Source organism: Pristis pectinata, chromosome 9 (assembly GCF_009764475.1).
Source record: "Pristis pectinata isolate sPriPec2 chromosome 9, sPriPec2.1.pri, whole genome shotgun sequence".
NCBI classification, from domain to species: domain Eukaryota; kingdom Metazoa; phylum Chordata; class Chondrichthyes; order Rhinopristiformes; family Pristidae; genus Pristis; species Pristis pectinata.
In genome coordinates, this window is record NC_067413.1 from 80,802,449 (window position 1) to 80,822,693 (window position 20,245).

At 40.1% G+C, this 20,245-nt stretch overlaps 2 protein-coding genes across 3 annotated transcripts in view; both read right to left on the reverse strand.

Moving 5' to 3' along the window:
* Nucleotides 1-3,365, reverse strand: part of LOC127574236 (solute carrier organic anion transporter family member 5A1) — a 125,081-nt gene extending 121,716 nt beyond the window's left edge. For both annotated transcript variants that reach the window (XM_052023060.1, XM_052023059.1), the window contains exon 1: nt 1,682-3,365. In XM_052023060.1, the coding sequence (XP_051879020.1) occupies nt 1,682-2,477 (796 nt within the window). In that variant the 5' untranslated portion in view covers nt 2,478-3,365. The remainder of the gene's footprint in view (nt 1-1,681) is intronic.
* Nucleotides 3,175-20,245, reverse strand: part of prdm14 (PR domain containing 14) — a 102,299-nt gene continuing 85,228 nt past the window's right edge. The window contains exon 9 of the mRNA XM_052022615.1: nt 3,175-3,257. Within this exon, the coding sequence (XP_051878575.1) occupies nt 3,175-3,257 (83 nt within the window). The remainder of the gene's footprint in view (nt 3,258-20,245) is intronic.

A 20,245-nucleotide genomic window follows, 5' to 3' on the forward strand; every position in this document is an offset into this window, starting at 1 on the left:
ATTATAAAGTCCTACCAGTTGGAATTCCCTGACCTGTATAAGAGGATAACATCTATTTTTGCATCAAGGACATGTGCAGTTCAACAGCTTAATCTCTCATACACCATACAACAACCAACATGTAAAATCTACCTTTCAAATATGAAACCAATGCAGTTTCAATATGTAACATTTATTATTAAAATGGTTTCATTATCAGTTTCAACAAGGCTAATGTTACATTTACCACCATCGAAACACTAGTTCTAAGAGGCAAGTATAAGGGACGGCAGCTCTTCACCAACCTCATAAATTCCTTTAATGATGCTAGATCTTGAAAGCTAGATTCCTGAAAGATTTTCAAACTTAAAGTTGGAAAAAACTTGGTTTGGAGCCTGTACACTAACATCACAAATTAGCAATCTCCATAGTTTTCTTTAAATCATCTTACAATCCTTAAATATTTTCTTCTGAAGCAAGATGTCATTGCTCAGCTAACAGGCAACTTTCTATATGGTGCCCCTCAATATTACTTTGCTGCTGAAAGGTGAACAAGGATCCATTAATGAAATATACCACTGATATACCAATGGGCTGTATTACCCAGATAATTTTAACTCTCAGAATGTACTACATTAATGTAAAACAAATTCACAACCAAGTCCCTCAGTGTTACAGAATTTACCAAGAATGTGTTACAATGTGTGGAGCAAAATTCTTTGGGCATAATTGTATAATCATGGTCAGTTCTGCAACATGCTGGATAACGTGTAACTTTTGATAATCAAAATATTAAAGTAACAATTATTACCATTCTTTTTACTCAAGAATCCCAGCACAACTTTGCACCAGAATCAGTCAATTGAATGAGTACTTCAAACTACAATTATACTCAGCATTAAATCACAGGGAAGTATGTTCAACTATTTAAGTATTTAATGTATCTCTGATACTGTACGTGACTGGTGGTATCATTTTCAGTGTAGTATCTTGTCTATAAAGTTGTTTTTGTATTCATGATGTTATAGTACTATTAGAATATCAAACATCCAAACTTACAGCAGTCATTTAACTTTAGTCTTTATTCTAAGCTATCATAATTATGTGTGCATTATTATAGAATTTATTATGTTAATTAACAGATCAGTGCCAATAGCTTGCTGCTGAGTAAATAATTCAGTCTTACGCCACAATCTTCGAATCAAACATGAAATGAACGATAGTTTCCTTAAAGGATTACTCCTTCCAATTTACTCATTGAAGTAACGGTGTCCATTTATAAACCCTTTTGTACGTTTGATTTTTGCTTGTTTTTTTAATCAAAAATCTACCACATCAGAAATACTCTTGTAGCATTTACATGGCAATAATGTCTATGAACTTGTAATACAAGTCGCGGAGAGTTACTGATCAATTTCCAATTGGGTTGTTAAAATATGAATAGAGAATACAATGATTTCGAATAGAGCGAATTTACCACAAGAGTGATAAGAAGGCGATTTATTTGAATCATGTTTATCTTAGCACTCCTTCATAAGTAGAAATCTCTGTAAAACGACCATCTGTTTTGAAAAGCCAAACTAAAAACGTTTTGGAGAAGTCTGCTCCAGGTTCAGTTCACTGTGTTATCTGCCTTAATACAAGTTACAGGCGTATTCTCACTGCTGAAGTTGGCAGGTGACTGCTGTGAATTCTCACTTACCCAAGTAGAGGGATGCGTTCTCGGCTTTGACGTTGTCGTCCAAATATGTGGGCCCCAGCGTGTAGATGGGGGTCGAACCCACGCCGATGAGCAGCTGGGCGCAGACAAAAAGAGCCACATAGAGCGAGTGCTGCTGGCCGGAGGAATCTCTGCCCGCACAGCCGGACTCTGAGTCTCTGGCGCCGGTGCCGTTGCTGGAACTGCACAAACCCTGTGCGGACGAGGTCGTGTTCAGCTCCTGGATCTCGTAAGGTGGAGAGATGAAGTGAGGGAGGGTGAAGAGAGCGGCTCCGACTGCGATGAGGAAGCCGCCCACGGCCAACCAGCGGGGTCTCCGGCCCCGGCCCCCGAAGTAACTGATGAAGACCACCACCACCAGGCTGCCGATGTCGAAGCAGCTGACCAGGAGACCCGACTCGGAGCTCTTCAGGTTGTAGCGTTTCTCGATGGTGGTGATGACGCTGCTGAGGTAGCCGGACACCATGAGCGACTGGATGAAGGTCAGGCAGCACATGCACGCCAGGAAGCAGCGGGAGTCGCCGAGCACCGGCCAACGGCACCCGCTGCCCTTCCTCCCCGGCGCCGCAGCCCAGCCGCCGCCGCCGCTGCTGCCCGAGGTCCGGGCTGTAAACGCGGCCAGGTTGGCTCCCTTGGCAGCCGGCGGCTCGGGCTGGCCAGCTCCCGGGCACCAGTCACACGGGCCGTTCAACGCCGGCAAACTTCGGGACTGGCCGGGCGCCGGTTCCTGGCCGCGGGGCTGAGCGGCTGCTTCCCGCAGCGAGCCGGCCGAAGCCATCCTCACCCCCGCCGCCGCCGCTGCCGGCGACGATCCTCGGTCTACTCTCCCCACCCACCCCTCACCTCCAGCCCCACCACCCTCCGAACGGAAAGAATCAAGGCTCCCGGGTCACCACGCGTGGCGGGCCGGCGGGGAGCAGCGAGCGGTGGGTTAGAGGCTGGAGCCGGCGTGCGCCCGGCGCCGGGGCACTGAGTGACAACTGGCGGCGCGGTGCGGGCAGGCGGGCCGACTGGCCGCTCATGGCGGGCCGGCCGGTACCGGCGGCTCTCTCCCCTCTCACCGGCTGGAGCTGCCGGGCTGCCGAGCAGTCGCCGGCTCCATCGTCTGTGCGCTAAGCAGCAGCGCTTTGACCGGTGCCAGGCAAGATTAGTATTAACTCCCCCCCAGCCAAGCGCACACTGAGTGGGAGGGTTGTAGATGTGAGGGGGTGGGGTGCAATGTGGACAATGGAGTTTGCGCAGCATTTCCCGGGCGGACGAATGCTGCCTGTCAGTGTCACCACTGGTTGATGCGGGCGCCCCACTTAAGCTTTGGTGGGTATTGCGCTTTGTTCCTCTCTGCTATTATTTATGGATGCATTTGGGCTTCGTGGTGCGCCGGATGCTGCACAGGGCAAGTGTATCAGAGAGATGCCCCACACCCGGCACTCTGTGTCCCCGAATCGACGTGATAATAACAAATTTGTTGAAAGAAACTAAATGCAGTCATAATTCTCCATAGGGTCGTAACCCGGGGTGACGACAAGCATTCGAGCAAAAATCGCCATCAAATGCCGCGCTTTTAATAAACATAAAGGAATATGTGTCTAGCACAAAGGCTATTTTATTAGCAAAGTAATTGGCTAAAATCTATTTTTTTTAATTCGGTTGACCCGTGGGTAGGAGATCTGGGACATATGTGACTGAAAATAATTTAGACATCGTTTCAGTTCTTCCAAAAATAATAAATCAGCATTCTTCAAACATTGCCTTGATTATTTAAAACAGTGGGGAACGTGTTCCGTCCCTGTTTCTGCGTGATGAGAACCCCCCCCCCACCTTGTTAAAACTCGCCAGTGCTCAAATATAACTACATTTTATAGAAGAACGAGAGCACTGATTGAGTTCCTCCAGCATCATCGTGTTTTAGATTCCAGCATCTGCAGTCCTTTGTTTCTCTTTCTTAAGTACCTGTGACTCCTTTAAGAACAATGGTTTGCCTTGGAACAAGTTGTAGAGTGCTCTTGGCACCTTTTTTTAAATGTGATAAACCCTAACTAAAAAGGATCGATGTTCGTAGAAAAGAATACCGTAGGAGTGAATTTTGCATTATGTTGAGCCAGTCAATGCTCCGCCACTCTCAGAGTAAAGAGGACAACTTCTGGAATTCGCACATGCGCTGAATGCGATCAGCAAGTTGTCCGGTTGTCCTGTGACCAGGCGGCGTGCGAGCGGTATCTCGGCAATGACATCCAGGTAAATGTGTGAAATTCCGTTATCTATCCATTGGTAACTAAACACGCCAGAGACCCTTCGGCCTGGTGTTTTTTTTAGGTGTAGGTGAATGTTTAACGTGATAAATCATCGTTAATGTCAAACACTTGCATGGTCCTGAAAAAGTGTGGAGGCCAATACCAAATATGTTTAAAAAAATGCCTTTTAGTTATACATTTTCTTGCTTGTTTCTTACTTCATTTACAATCTGATCGGTTATCAATGAGTTTCTATACATGGTTTAAGTCTAATATATAGTGTGGTTTATATTCTCCCTGTTGTAGTGAGAATAATTCATTCTTCTTGCTTGTTCTGTTCACAAATCCCCTATAGAGGGCACAGCGCCAGATCAAACACCCAATAACAGCAAACCTCCACTCAAAAGATCACAAAAACTCTGTGGGCAGCTGTCAACCAAATGAATGCCATGGGCCACAACTTTGCCTTTGATTGTGTATTCTGGGTCAGAGTAGTCATTAGATGATCTCAAACATGACCTTTGAAAGCTGAAGGATGTAGAAATCAGTGAAGATTATAGGGTGAAGGAAGACAAAAGAATCCCATGGTTTTGCATTCCAGGAAAATGAGGAGATTTTGGGGAATGCTGTTTCAGTGCAGTGGGGCGTAGGCAGGAGGGTGAACCCATAGGACTACTTACAACTTAGAAAGAAAAAAAAGCAAAGACAACGGTATCAATAAAATAGAAGAGATTGAGTGCTTCCCAGATGATTAAGTGTGCAAAAGAATGACCTGGTCTAACAGTGAACTAAACTACCAAAGAAACTGTCTGTTCTTTGTTGAATTAGCTGATCTCAGCTGGAGCAGCAAGGCACTGCAATTGATTTCAGCTCCATTGCATTAGGGCAGGAAAAATAAACCAAATTCCAATTTGTAATCCCCTGTTACTCATGCTGGAAAATGTGTACATATTGACTTTAGAAGTATACAGTATCAGCTATGATGCTCTCAATAACCAAAAACTGCACAGTCAGCTATCAGATTTATGCATAAACATTGATTTTTCTTGCAATATTCACCATGGACAAGGCACCAGCAAATGTTAACATTTTAAGAAGGGAGAAGCGATAAGATGGACAAAATGAAAGATGTGTACCCAGTGCCTTCCTTAGCATAATATTTTCATGATCCCAACGGTTCAAGTACAATTTTTTCACACAGATGAGTTGTACAGCTGAAGTATTTCTGCCTGCTTTTAAATAACCTTCAATCACCTTCTAAACCAGATACTTGATAGCTCTTTGAGTTAATCAGTAATTTTAAAAATATTGAAGGATTAGCTTTCTCCATACAATGAGTAAAGTAAAGCATTCCAGTAAAGTATCAATGTGAAAGTTGAAAATCTTCTGAAATTATACTTATTACATGTAAGGTAAAAAAAAATTCCCAATAAAGCATCAAAGCAACTTAATATTTAAAATTGTGGTTATTTTTTTTAAATGCATGGCTTTTTTAAGATAAGCTTCAGTTGAAAATGATAGATGTCTTATGTTTGCTATAAACACTGATTTTTCACATTTTAACATAAGAAATTGTTACTTCCATCCAGCTCCTTGTATGCTAAATCAGCTATAAAAACAAATATGTCAAGTTAAACCACCAAACCATCCAAGATGGGAGTACAACTACAATTGCAGTTCTCATGCCTTACATTAAATAATTTACCTTTCGTTCCAATTAGCTGCAGTATTTTTGTCTCCATGTTTCTTATTCCTTGAAAGGCAAAGCCTCAGGTTCACTAGTGGATTTCTCCTTCATTTGATCTTGGTCTAGAACTTGGCAGAGGTACTACTATTTCAGGGCATCATGCCTGTTGAAAAGAAAAAATATGAACCAATTTTGACTGATATGTTGCAAGAAGGTACATGTGTGTATACTTCAAATCATGATTAGGTGTGATGTCCTCATGTTGAACAATTATAGCATTGAGGGAATATATGGGAAATGTTGACACCTACAGAGCTTGTACAGTAGTATGTCAATTCCTACAGGGGGAACATTAGACAAAAGGAAAACAATTACATTTCTTTGCACTCCATCGTGGGCTCAGTTATGTAGGGAATGCTATGAAATAAATATGAACAGATACAGCACAAAGGTGTCAAGAGCCATGGTTGTTATTAAATTAGTGCCAAGTCAATATTAAAGCAATTAAATCAATGTTAAAAATGATGTTTTAATTCAATCTGCCAGATTCTAACTAGCTAAGAACCATTCTTGTTCTCTTGTTATCTAACTCTCCCTTTTGTGGAAGGTAAACAGCTTAATCCAGGATGTATTATTTTTGTATTGGCACACTTGTGGGTTTATGCCTTAGCAATGCATAGAATCCATTGCCCTTCAGCCCACAATATTGTGCCAACATTTTATCCTGCTCTAACATCTATCTAACCCTTCCCTCCCACATAGCCGCCCCCACATTTCTCTATCATTCATGTGTCTATCTAAGAGTCTCTTAGATGTCCCTAATGTATCTGCCCCCACAACCTCTGCTGGCAGTGCATTCCATGCACCCACCACTCTCTGTGTAAAAAAAAAACTTACCCCTGACATCCCCCTTATATCTTCCCCCAATCACCTTAAAATTATGTCCCCTCGTGTTAGCCATTGTCGCCCTGGGAAAAAGTCTCTGACTGTCCACCCAATCTATGCCTCTTATCATCTTGTACACCTCTAGCAAGTCACCAATTTTATTACCAATTCCTGACTAAAAGCACTGTTTAGGCTATAAGGAAACCAAAACTATATTGCCTTTCAAGATTTGTAAATAATACGCAGTAGTTGCGATTGCTTGATTTATTTAGTTATGAATATCATCAAAGTTCATAAAATATTTAGATTTTTGTCTTTACACCTTGGCTGAATTACTGGAAGTAAGTGCATAGAGTTAAATCAGGGAACCCTGCCCTTAATGGTACTTATTTGATTTTCCATCTATTTAAATTGATGGTTGGAAAATCAAGTGAGCTCCAAGAAATATTTTTTCTCTGATTTTATCCTCTCTGTTCAATAGCAGGGCATGAAAATTTACAAATAAAGCAGATTGCCTTACTTCAGGCATAAATTCCATATTGCACCTTCCCCAAATATTCACATAGTACGCTTATACAAGACATGCAGACTATTTTTAGACAAGCGTTAGCTAGTTTGTTTTCATTAGGTTAGTACCTGTCCACACATAAACATTAAGGATTCATCCATGAGTTTTCCAAACAGAAAATATACTCTACTGTATTCTGTACTAGATACAATCAGTGCATTTGAGTAATTCAGTGACTGAATGATTTTGAGACATTGTAAGGTTGGAAGCCATTGGAGACTGGAGGCAACATGCTAATTATTTCTGTTAGATATCGGATATATTGAATGGTAGAACTAAGTAATAACAGATCATTCAGCAAAACAAAATTCTGTTGACAAACTGGCACATTAGGTTAACTTAACCATATACTAAATTTAGGATCAGCTTGATCTGTTTCTTAACAAAACAGGCACTAATATGAATTAACTACTTCACCAACTAAGTGACCATCCCAGTTTAATTTTCCTGTTTTAAAAGTAATTCAGTTACATACGGTATATGATGTAGATTAATTTGATGAAAGATCTACACTTAAAATATTAATCCAATTTTACTCTTTCAGATTTAGGAAGCATCACTTCCTGTTCTTTATATTTTTATTGTTCTTTTATTGCCCCAGTACCTTTTTTCCAGTATTTCTAATTTTTCCTTTGTCATCCATGTAATGTATCTGCTTTGAACCAATACATAGGGGTCACTGCTAAATCATCTTTTTGGTTTTACAGCACTCTAAACATTGTGTGCATGTGTGCTTATAAACATGTGCAAATGTACCCAGTGGTTAGATACTGATTATCCTATACACCAAATGAAGTTTTCTGTATGAGTGAAAAGTCATTTGGAAAGATCTGTTTATGTTTACCTTAAATAATTAACTTTAAATGGGCTATCTAGAAGCCACTAATGTTTGCTTTGCAGCTGTTGCCATTAGGTACAGTGTGAAAGTAGAGTGACTTTGCTCTCCAATTCTAATAGAAATTTGCATTGTTTTTTTTTCATTCTGATATGAGTGCTCATAATCACAGCTAACAGTGCAGAGGGAGTATTGCATTGGCAGATGTCCTGTCTTTTAGAAATTTAACTTCATCCTAATATGTCTATTCAGGAAGATAATAAACAAAATATCATGGCACAATCAGTGGAAGTTAACACTTGCTATGGTATTTCTTGAGTAACAATTGTAACTGAGAGTCCATTGCTTGTAAAATACTTAAGGAGAATGTAAGGCAGTTTGATGGGGAGTATCCAAGGTAAGCTTAATACAATATCCAAATACAGAGTGAAGTCATTGACCAATTATTAGGACTGGGAATCCTGGCTGGTTTTCTCCCCCAGACATTGTCTATGTTCTGTCAGCCACTGATCAAGGTAAATTAAGCAGCAGAGACAGACAAAGAATCAGACCAGTGGCTTTCTGATGAAATAATTGAAGAAGTCAGTAGTTGATGATGTAGCTTGATTTCAACTTGAATTTGACGGATCAGCTAAGTTTATCCCTACAGTTGGAGTGTGAAATTGTACATTATCACATTGGCAGCAGTAATTACATGGATTTTCAGTGTAATTACCTCTGCCAACTATCAGGAGGAAAATCCAGCCAATCGTCTCAGAATAATTATTGCCTTTGCATTCAGATAATTATTAGCTTTGTATCCTTTCAGTGTTATAAATTTATCTATCTGCATTATGATGGTGATGTTAATTTTACTTGCGCAAGTGTTTATTCCTGTTATCTATTAGAATGAGGCAGTATCAAGATGACAATTTTTGCAAGAAATGCATCCACCAGAATCTGGAGGAAATAAACAACATTGTGCAAGTGCAAAATCAATGATTCTTTGTTGTTCCTGAAGTCAGTTTTAGGCAATAAATATACCCTTCATTCTACATTTTATCTCATCATTCATCAGTTGCGTTTGGTTAGATGGGTCTTTACATTATAAAAGCAAGCTTGTCCACCAGCTCAAAGACTTCCATCAAATATTACCTATTGATAGTGTTTGCAGAAAATAATGAACTCATTAGTGGCCAATGGATTTTATATGGTGTCTTTAATATGGTATAACATTCAAAGGCAATTTACAGGAGCATAATAAGTTAAAAATTGAGACTGAATCAATGAAGACGACATCAGAACAATATGGATTTTTTTGGTTGGCAGTAAGCCAACAATATAAATACTGACTTTTTTTAAAGAAACTTACCCCACCAATATGATGCTTCTAAAGGGAACTTGAGGAGAAAGCTGAAAGGACTCTCTGTGGTGATGCCTTGTGTTTCTAAGAGTCAGACAGCTGATGAGGAGCATGACATAGCACAGCCAATATTATTCCAACCCATAAAATGAGGTAAAGAAAAAGTCAATTGGTATTTCAAGTTCCCATGAATATTTAATTCCCAGCCATGATCACTATTCCATCTTTGTAAATGGTGGTTTAAATGAACAAGTGTATCCCTATTTGTTCAATTGATTTGGTTTATCTTGTTATGAATGCTTCAATAAGTTAAAGGCATCTTTAATTTTAACTTTTTACTATAATTCCACAATTAGTTTTTATTCTCTGGAGCTCTCTTACTGTTAACTTCCCAGCTCCATCCTGTCATGCTCAATACCCAAAATGCACTCTTCATTAGTGTCCTTACCTTTTCTCTTTAGCTGTAATTATTTTCCCTCACCTGAAGCCTAGAATCTCCTCATTCCCTTCATTTTTTAGTTTAAAACCCTACCCATCGTCACTCATTTCCCCAGAACACTGGTCTTCACCTGGTTAAGTGGAGCCAACAAAATACCTTTCCCTTTCCCTGAGGCTCTGTGAATATAAATTTATGTCTCCTACACCATTCATTGCAAGTAACATGATTGTTACTTTTGAGGTTCTGCTTATCAATATTCAGAGCTAATGTGCTCAAGCAAGCCTCAAGCCGTGGCATCCAGTGCCAAGAACCAGCTTCAGATAGGGTTATATCTCAAGGCAGGACCCACAATCATCACCCCCCCCCAACCCCTTTGCAACCCTCATTCTCCTTCCAAGCCCCAGTGGCCTCAAATCCGATCAAACCCTCACCCTTCCCCCAACTGTCAATCATAACCACTCCTCCTCGATGCCCCAACATAGACTGCAAGGTCCAGATCCAAAGTTCATGGCTACTACTCAACCACTTCCCTTCCAGGCTCATCTGTTACAGTGCAGGAAAATTCTCTGAGCACATTTATTTATGCTGACACATTTTATTGCACAGAACATCTTGGGCATTGCAGCAGGGAGTCCCTCTGAATAAACACATATATTGACTAGTGAGTTTCAGAACAAAGCTCCAGGAAGTGATAAGAAACTGCCTGAAGGGTAATGCTCTTTCTGATTCATATCTGGATTGGATGCAGAAACTCAGCAGAGGGTGGATGATGATGAATGTTGCCTACCATTACTGGGACTGTTATACCTCAAACTGCCTCCATTTTGTGAAAAAGATCTATGGCCAGGTATCCAAAGCATTTTCCTGTTTCAGGCTGCAAGCTTCCAAAATACAAGTTGTTCCTTTGATGTAAATTGTTCCCAGATTGCCATTTTGGACCAAAACTGGTCAGAGCCTTCACTGTCTGTGGATAGTCCAGTGGCAATAGAGGGTATATCTGTTTGCTGACAGTCATAACTTTTCATGGTTTTCTTCCACAGAGAGACAAACAATAAAGGTTAGTGTTTCATGGGAATGACCCTCTTATTGGCTTTTGAAACTATATGTACATTCATAGGGTGGAAACTCATTCTGTTCCTGAGGGTTGCTTGAGTGTCTTAACATTATGAAACTAAAAGGAGAAATTTGTCTTTGTATGCTTGGCCCAAATGGATATGCCAATGGTGAAACTCTGCCTGAAATCCCATATAACCAAGTACCTTTCTCTGCTGCCTGGTCATCATGTCAAGTTGAAACATTCCACTGTACAGAGTGTCAGTGGCCAGATGAGACAACTGTATCTGCTTTGAGACTGGGGAGGCAACTGAGTAAAGTGTAGGCTTAAATGCAAAGCAACAAGACAGGGATGAAAATTTTCTGAGGAAACAAAGCTCAAAGCTCCTTCAAAGCTCACAAACCTCTCCCATGTGGATCAGGTGCTAGACGAGTCACAGTGCCTTTTTGTCTGGGGCTATGCCACCTGGACTACAAAAGAGACAGGTCTGATACACAGGGAAGTCCTGCAGGGCTTTTCAGCCAGATCACAGGAAATGCCAAACAAATTGTGGAATAGTGGAAGCAATTGTAAATGAAACAAGTTACTGAAGTCACCTCCACCTTCAGGGTCCTCAATGGAAATCCATCCTTCAGGATTGCAGGAGAGTAAATATAAATGGTGACAAAATTCATCCTTGGCTTTTTCAGCCTGATATGCAAGATATAATCAAAGGTTGGTTTGATAATATCATTTCATGCCTGAAACCAAATGTTGGTTTAGGCATGAAATAGAACTTATATGAATGAATTAAGGTGATTTGAATGGCTTTGTCATCAAAAAAATCATTTTGATTTTATAAGCGCTATTACTGACCATACTTTGGAACAATATTGAGTAATGCTGTTTCAAACATATATTCAAAAATTGAAGAGCTCAAATAAATTAGCATTACTGAAAAAAAGCAATGGAGAAATTAATGAGACTGAAAGAAAATAAATCCGTGGGTCCTGATGACCTAAGTCCTAGATTTTTGATGGAGATGGCTCTAGTGATGGATGATCACAACCAGTTCATCCACTAAATTCCATGGGTTCTAGAACATTTTCCACAGGTTGCAAGGCAGCAAATGTAACCCCACTATTTAAGCAAGTACGGAGAGCAATAGGTCAGTTAGCCTGGAATCAGTTAACGGAAAAGTGCTGCAAACTGTAATAAAGGAAATGAGAAAAATGTACTTAGAAAATAAATAGGAATGTTCAGAGTTAATATGAATTTATGAAAGGGAAATCTTGTTTAACAAATCTGTTGGAGTTTCTTAAGGTTGTAACTAGAAGAATAGATAAGGATATATATAGATGGAGGGATAGGGATCACGAACAGGCAAAAGAGATTTAGTTTAATTGGGCATCATGTTTGACGCAGACACCGTGGGCCAAAAGGCCTGTTCCTGTGCTATACTGTTCTATGATAAATAGGTTGATGTGGTGTATGAAGGCCTTCCGTAAAAAGTGTCATGCAAGAAGCACCAAAACAAAATTAGAATGCATGGTATTGGGGTTAGTGCACTGACATGGACTGAGGACAGGAGTGTAGGAGAATGAGGGGTGATCTTATAGAGGTTTATAAAATCATGAGGGACATAGATAAGGTGGATGGTAGCAGTGTTTTCCCCAGGGGGCATAGATTTAGGGTGAGAGGGGAAAGCTTTAATAGGGACTTGAGGGGCAACTTTTTCACTCAGACAGTGGTAAGTAAATGGAACGAGCTGCCAGAGGAAGTGGTTGAGGCACGTATAATAGTATCATTTAAGAAGCACTTGGATAGGTACATACAGGGACGGGGTGTAGAGGGATATGGGCCAAATGCAGGAAATTGGAACTAGATGAGTGGGTACCATGGCTGGCATGGACTCATTGGGCTGAAGGGCCTGTATCCATGCTGAATGACTCTAATGAACAGAAGGCAAAGATTAGGAATAGATAGCTCATTTTTAGGTTGGTAGGCTGTGACTCATCTGGTGCCACAAGGATCAGAACTGTTCATAATCCTTTTTCCGTAAACTTTTCAGATCATCGGATCAGGTGTAATATTTCCAAGTCTGCTTATGATTCAAAGTTGGGTTACAGTGCCAGTTGTGAGAATGATGCAGAAAGGAGACAGGGAGATGGAGAGAGGTTAAGTGAATGGGAAAGGACATGGCAGATGGAACATAATGTGGAAAAATGTGAGGTTACCTACTTTGGTAGAAAAATTAAAATTGTGTATTTTTAAATGATGGGATATTAAAAGGTGTTGGTGTTCAAGGGGACCTGTGTGTCCTTGCACATAAATCACTGGAAGTTAACATGCCTGCACAGCAACCAATGAAGATGGCAAATGTTACATTGGCCTCTTATTGAAGAGGATTTGAATAGAAACATCTTCCTCTGATTATATAAAGCCCCTGGTGAAACCACATCTGGAATATGATTGAGGGACTCAAGCGAAGATTAATGCCAGGGATGGTAGATTTGTTGCATGAGGACGAATTAAGCAGATTGAACCCAGGCTTGAATTTACAAGAATAAGAGGTGATCTCATTGAAAGGTACAAAACTCATACAGTTAACTACAAGGTTGATGTTTCCAGTGGCTGGTGTGTTGACAGTCAGGGACCACCATTTCAAAATGAGGAGTTATGCCTTTCAGGACTGAGATGAGATGTAGTGAACTTTTGGAATTCTGTACCCAAGAGGGCTGTATAGAGAGATTCAGCTGCTGAGAATATTTTAAAAAGATCAACAGATTTTCAGAAGTTAAGGGAACCAAGGGATATGGAGTTAGTGCAGGGAAGTGGTGCTGAGATCAGCCATGCTCTTATTGAATATCAGAGCAGTAACAGAAGGACAAATGGCCTTTTCCTATATCTTATGTTCTTATTTTCAAATTAAACATAGCATTTTATTTTTAACTAGAATTACCATCTGTAGCAGTCCCAATTGTCTTTCCAAACCACTATGCTGCTCCAAATAGGGGAGGCAGCTACCTGCTCATCTGTGCCACCAAATATCTGTCACACCTGTGTCAAAATCTGTGGGTCCCACATTAGCCTCAGCAACCACCTCACAACTGGAAGGGAAGCAAGTTTCCCTGGACCCTGAGGGACTGCAATAAGATGAACACTGTGCTGCTGCCCTCTGGAGGAGGATATGCATGTCCCACAAAGTTAGGAAACAGTTAAATAACCTGTTTACAGGTCCTTCCCGGGTTACGGCAAGGCTCCATTTCTGTGAGCTTCTCCTGAACTGGACAGTTTTCAAGACAGAAATGTGGCTGCAAACCAAGTTTCCAGGTGGCAGAAGATGCCTGCGGCAGCTGACAAATTCATCCTGCCAGTCTCCCAAACGCTCGTTCATATGTACAAGCTGTACATAAGTCGGGCATTCGTAACCTGGGTAGGACCTGTAACAGTACACCGGGCTAATGGACAACTGGCTCCATTTTTTTTTAAATAATGAAGGCATCATGTTATAAAATCATGCTGGGGTAGTGAAGTAGTTTGTTTCACATAATTCACTGTCAACCTCTGTTAATGGTCTATGTTAGTCCCTCATTATTTTTTCTAATCAGTTGCCAACATTTAAAAAAGTATTATGTCATAATTTAAAGTTGTTTAACAAAATAACATTTTGCTCTCTTAATTATCAGACTGTCATTCTGGGAAATTACTTTTAGAGTTTATGTTGAGTAGTTAGATGAATTGCAGTCTTGCAGCTTGGCAAACCATCTTAACTGTACAGTACAAAGAGAGACAGGATTGTGAGCTGCTGTGCATACATGTGCAAGATACCTTTAAGAACTTACTGTACCACATGCTATAATGCATACACTGATGTTCAGTTGAGAGATACTGTGTTTGATTAAGGAAATTCTATTCTTGATGTACCTCAGATTGATTGTCTGCTTGCAGCAACATTACAGAAACCCAGTGGCAGCAAACTGGTGTTGGAATGTGGATGTCAGTGCTTGAGAATAGCAGATCAGTGATTTAGCAGAAGGAAACTGGCAATGGAGATCTCAAAATAAGTGTGGAGAGAAGTTATGTAATTGGAAATCAAAAAAAATCTGCAGATGTGTAAGTCTGAAATAAAAGTAGAAAATACTGGAAATGTTCAACAGATCAGGCAACCTCTGAGGTCAAAGACCCTTCATCAGAACTGGGAAAGAGAGAATCAAGTTAGAAATTACAAAGAAGGTAGGAAGTTATATATAGGACAAAAAAATATCTGTGATAGGGTGAGGCCAGGATGCTACTGGAACAAGTAGTAGACAATGGGTTAGTGGTGGCAACTGAAACCAACAAGGTTTTGCATATTGCATTATACACACAATAATGGGGAGAAACTGTCACTTAGGAACTTTTCAGTGAAATAATAGTTGCTTTCCCTTAAGGATGCTACAAGGATTGATCATCAACATATGAGTAAGGTAGAATAAATTCAATAATGGAAGGTGTGTTAAGAAAAATACAAATACACTGAATAAGATGTGAGGAGTAAAAGAAGGTTTTTTTTTGCCCTTCATGTAGTCACTAATAAGAAAATGCTCAGATAATGAGCTGTTTCATATGACCTCACTTTAAAGTGTATAATTGGAAAGATCTTTCATAATACACCAACAGCGCACATAGTCTCCTTGTTAATCAGTGAGATATGTTGAAGTTGTTTGTCCTGACATATAAATGAGAGGATTTGTCATCCCCAGATCTCTCATTATATTGAACCGAAGATCTCCATGACCAGATCATTAAGGGTTACCAAACTCATTATAATCTACACAGTAATATTCTGATAATACCCTGGGATTCATACTAAGGCACAATGTGTTTACAATAAAACAAACATGTTTCATCCCTGTTATTTATAGTAATTATTTATCTTGTGTTGATGTTAGTCCTCATGGGATTGAGTCATTTGGTACTCGGTTATATCACTGCTTGCAGATATACAGGTCCTTTAATGTTCAACAAATATTTCAGAAAAAATTAATCCTTTAAAGAGATCTGTAGAAATGATTGCTTTAGTTTCAAATGGATGATGGACATTAAGTTAAACAATAAGGTCTCTCAAGTGCAGGCATAAACATGCTCAAAAGAAACCCTATCTGTAAATCACTAAAAATAGTACACAAACCAAATCATTAAACAAAGTATTCACCATGTAGCCATTGATCAGAAAGCTCTAGAAGTTTATCCCTGGTGAAACATACTATATAGCTGTCATTAGAATGGAATTCCAAGGCAGAGTAAAATGTAGTAATGCTACCATATGGCACATTTAACACTACCAGCCATGGCTGTTACCTCAAAACTGTTTATACATAATTATTGTGTGTAGAATTCAAGTTGCCTTACTGCATGTGGCCTATTTCTTCGAAATGGTCACAACATACAAGAACAGAGAAAAGAGACACTACGCTTTCTCTTTCATAGTTCATTACCTTTATTTCTTTCTTTATTACATACACTAACTTTATGACTCAGTTGTGATACTACCTGTACACTTGTGAACTGGCCAGGTCTTCGAGAGGTTTTTCTGTCACCTTGTACCAGACAAAGGAGTTGTCACTTCTTCTGTGATGGTTGATCTCCAGCATTGTCACTGAATTCGGGACTTTTCAACCTCCTTTAAATATAGTTCTTTCAACATGATTGTACCTGCTTTTCAAATGTTTCATGTTGGCTCTGAGCCACATGTACACTCAGGATGTTGTTGGCATGAACTTTCATGCACACCTGAGCATGACTCCTATCTCCCAGTCCTCATTCTGTAATTTTCTAAACTGTTTACAGGGTTTATCCAAACATGTTACACTCTCTGTCTGGATCTCCACTAGCCCAGACTTGTTCATTCGAACAAAATGCTCCACTATAGTCCTTGCATTCCTGCTTAGTCCTTGCTTGAAGCATGGTGGTGTACTTAACATTTGTGGCTGTCATTTTGTGACCACCTCTACACTGCACCTTTAGTGCCTCACGTGGTAAAGCCAGCTTTTAAATGAACCAAACGGGCAAATATTTGGAAATCAAACATTGCAGATACTGGAAATCTGATATAAAAATAGAAAATACTGGAAAAACTCAGTAGGTCAGACAGCATCTGTGGAAAGAGAAGACTCTTACCAACTTATTACTTCCTTCTATTTGGTGCTCACACAGACTTCCAGCATGTGATGAGAAAGAACACCAAGGAAACACCAGCCCATGGTCTTGCATCTAATGCAGATGCAAAATAACATGAAACTGCAAGTCTGAAATAAAAAAAAGTTGTAGAAATACTCTACAGGTCAGTAGTATTTGTGGAGAGAAATAGCAGTTAATGGGCTGGATTGTGCTTAATCAGACCCACTCTTTGTGCTCACTCTGGCACTTTTCCCATGGCCACACTTACTTCCTACAGCCCTGCAAGTTCAAGCTCAGTCCAGGCTTCTGTGCCACTGCCATCCCACAAGGAAGAGTCTTCTGGAAGTGACAACTAGGCAAATCCTGAGTCCCCATGAGACCATCCTGATGGCCTTTTTAAACTGTTTTTAAATGTCTTTGATTATCAAAGGTATTTGAAAATGATTCAAAAGGACTTAACTAGTTTTAAAAAGTCATCAAAAATTAAAATTTAGATACTTAAAATACATGTGAGTGATTCAAATTAAAGTAAAATAAAGAAAAAAACTAAGCACATCCTTGCACTCAGCTTTTCAAATGAAGTTGGCAGACCCATACAAATAAATGTGGCCACATGACATACGCCAATTCTAGCTGGTGTAGAGCTGAGAGTATACAGCCCCTCTGCTCACTAGATCTCTGCCCCACCCACCCCTTAGCTCAATGAAGCAGAGCTGGAGGTTGATGCACTGGCATCTGACATCTAGTTAGCGTCCATTTTCCAGCTGCAGTGCTAAGGCACAGAAATCAGGGATAAATGACCCATGAAAAGCACCTTCTAAACCACTGGCAAAAGTGCACTTTGTTCCACTTTTTTCTCCACAAATGCTGCCTAACCTGCAGAATTAGTCATAGGGTTAAAGAGTCATAGATTGAAATATCTCTCCCATTTGAGCTAGTCCCATTTGTGCACATTTGACCCATATCCCTCTAAACCATTCCTATCCATGTACCTGACAAAATGCCTTTTGAACATTGTAATTGTACCTGACTCTACTGCTTTCTCTGCCAACTCGTTCCATATACCCACCATCCTCTGTGTGAAAAAGTTGCCCCTCAGGTCCCATTTAAATCTTTCTCTCTCACCTTAAGCCTATGTCCTCTAGTCTTAAACTCCCCTACCCTGGGAAAAAGACTGTGACCATTCACCTTATCTATGCCCCTCATGATTTTATATATATCTGTAAGGTTACCCCTCAACCTCCTGCACTCCAGGAACCCCTCAACCTCCTGCACTCCAGGGAAAAAAGCCCCTCATTATAACTCAAGCCCTCCATTTCTGGTAATATCCTTGTGGATGTTTTCTGCACCTTTTCCAGCTTAATCACAACCTTCCTATAGCTAGGCAACCAGAACTGTACACAATACTCCAAATGCTGTCTCACCAACGTCATAACATCCCAACTCTTGTACTCAATGTCCTGACCAATGAAGGCAAGCATACCAAATGCCCTCTTCACCACCCTGTCTAACTGCATCTCCACGTTCAAGGAACTATGTACTTGTACCCCAAGGTCTCTCTATTCTACAACACTGTCCAGGGCCCTGCCATTTACGGTGTTAGTCCTGCCCTGGTTTAACTTACCAAAATGCAACGTTCAACTTGTCTGGGTTGAATTTCATCTGCCATTTCTTGACCCACTTTTCCAGTTGATCTAGATCCTGTTTTAATCTTAGATAACCTTCTTCACTCTCTATTATACCACCAATTTTGGCATCATCCACAAACTTAATAACCACACCAACTACATTCTCATCCAAATTGTTGATATAGATGACAAACATCAGGGGACCCATCACCAATTCCTGCAGCACAGCATTGGTCACAGTCCTCCAATCTGAGAAACAATCCTCCACTACCACCCTCTTACTCCTACCACCAAGCCAATTTTGTATCCAATTGGCTAGCTTATCCTGGATCCCCTGTGGTCTAACCTTCTGGACCTGCCTACCATGCGGAACCTTGTCAAAGGACTTGCTCAAGTCCATATAAACAACTTCTACCACCCTGCCCTCGTCAATCCTCTTGGAAATGTCTTCAAAAAACTCAATCAAATTCATGGGCTACAATTTCCCCACACACAAAGCCATGCTAACTATTCCTAATCAGTCCTTGTCTATTCAAATCCAGGTCAATCCTGCCTCTCAGAAACCCCTCCAGTAACTTTCCCACCACTGAAGTTTGGCTCACCAGCCTGCAATTCCCTGGCGTGTCCTTGCACTCTTCTTAAATAAAGGCACAAATAAATTGCTATTTCCTGCATTTTCTGTCTTGCTACTAATATTCATCCTGTGTGCTGGATATCACACTCCAAAGTGACAAAACTGTATTATAAAATTCTTCACTTGCTCTTTTTCCCAATCCTAGCTCTCACCCAGGATTTACAGACAGGTGGCAACCTACAAAAATGTTCTCATCAACTACCTCTGATAGATTGTGTCTACTAGATGAGGATGCTTACTATGCCAAGGTTTAAAGGAATGTCAGATTATCAAAATGGTACCTGATTATCAATAACCTGCCCCAGCTGAAATGTTAATTTAAAAATTGTTGGAAATTTGTTTTGTATAAAGTGCTTCCAAGCAGAGAGCAGTAGCAGCAGATGAAGCCTGTTAAAGGATGATGTGAGTGCAAATATTTATGTCAATTTATTGATCTGTTTCAATTTTATGTATCTGTGGTTACGACCAAATGTCAGTATACAACAATAACGTCCAGAGTCTTTTCATAACTGTAAGTAATTTTACATTTTACAATGGGTTATTCCCCTGGATGCATATTGATTAATACGTAATGACTTTTACTTTCAACTAAACAGCTTGGGAAATAAGTACCTTGGAACCCTTAAGAGCATTTTGTCTAGCAATCTTAAATTATTTTTATTTTTATCCTTAGTACCTTTCACTGAATTTATGTTGGAATTTTTGTAAGCTCCTCCATAGGCTAAGTAACAGAAACATTTCCAAAGTCTGGCTAACTGATGGAATTTTCTTAAAACAAATTCCCATCCCAGCAATCCAATGAAGAAAGCAAGTATCAGGATCCTTAAAGTCTCAGTGGTCCATTCACCACAAAACTCATACAGCTTGATTTGTTCAACCACCATTGCATTTAATGCCATTAATTCCAAAACATTTATTCTCTCTAATTAAGCTCACTCTCAGTATAGATCCATTTTCACTCCCTGAATCCAAGGGATGCAGAATTGCATGTTTCTGGTGCATCCACCTGGCTAGAACAAAGCAAACATTATCAGTCGTCACTTTCCTTTTCTAAAAATAGCCACCATGCCAACATCAGATTGCGGATGTAAAGATAACCCCA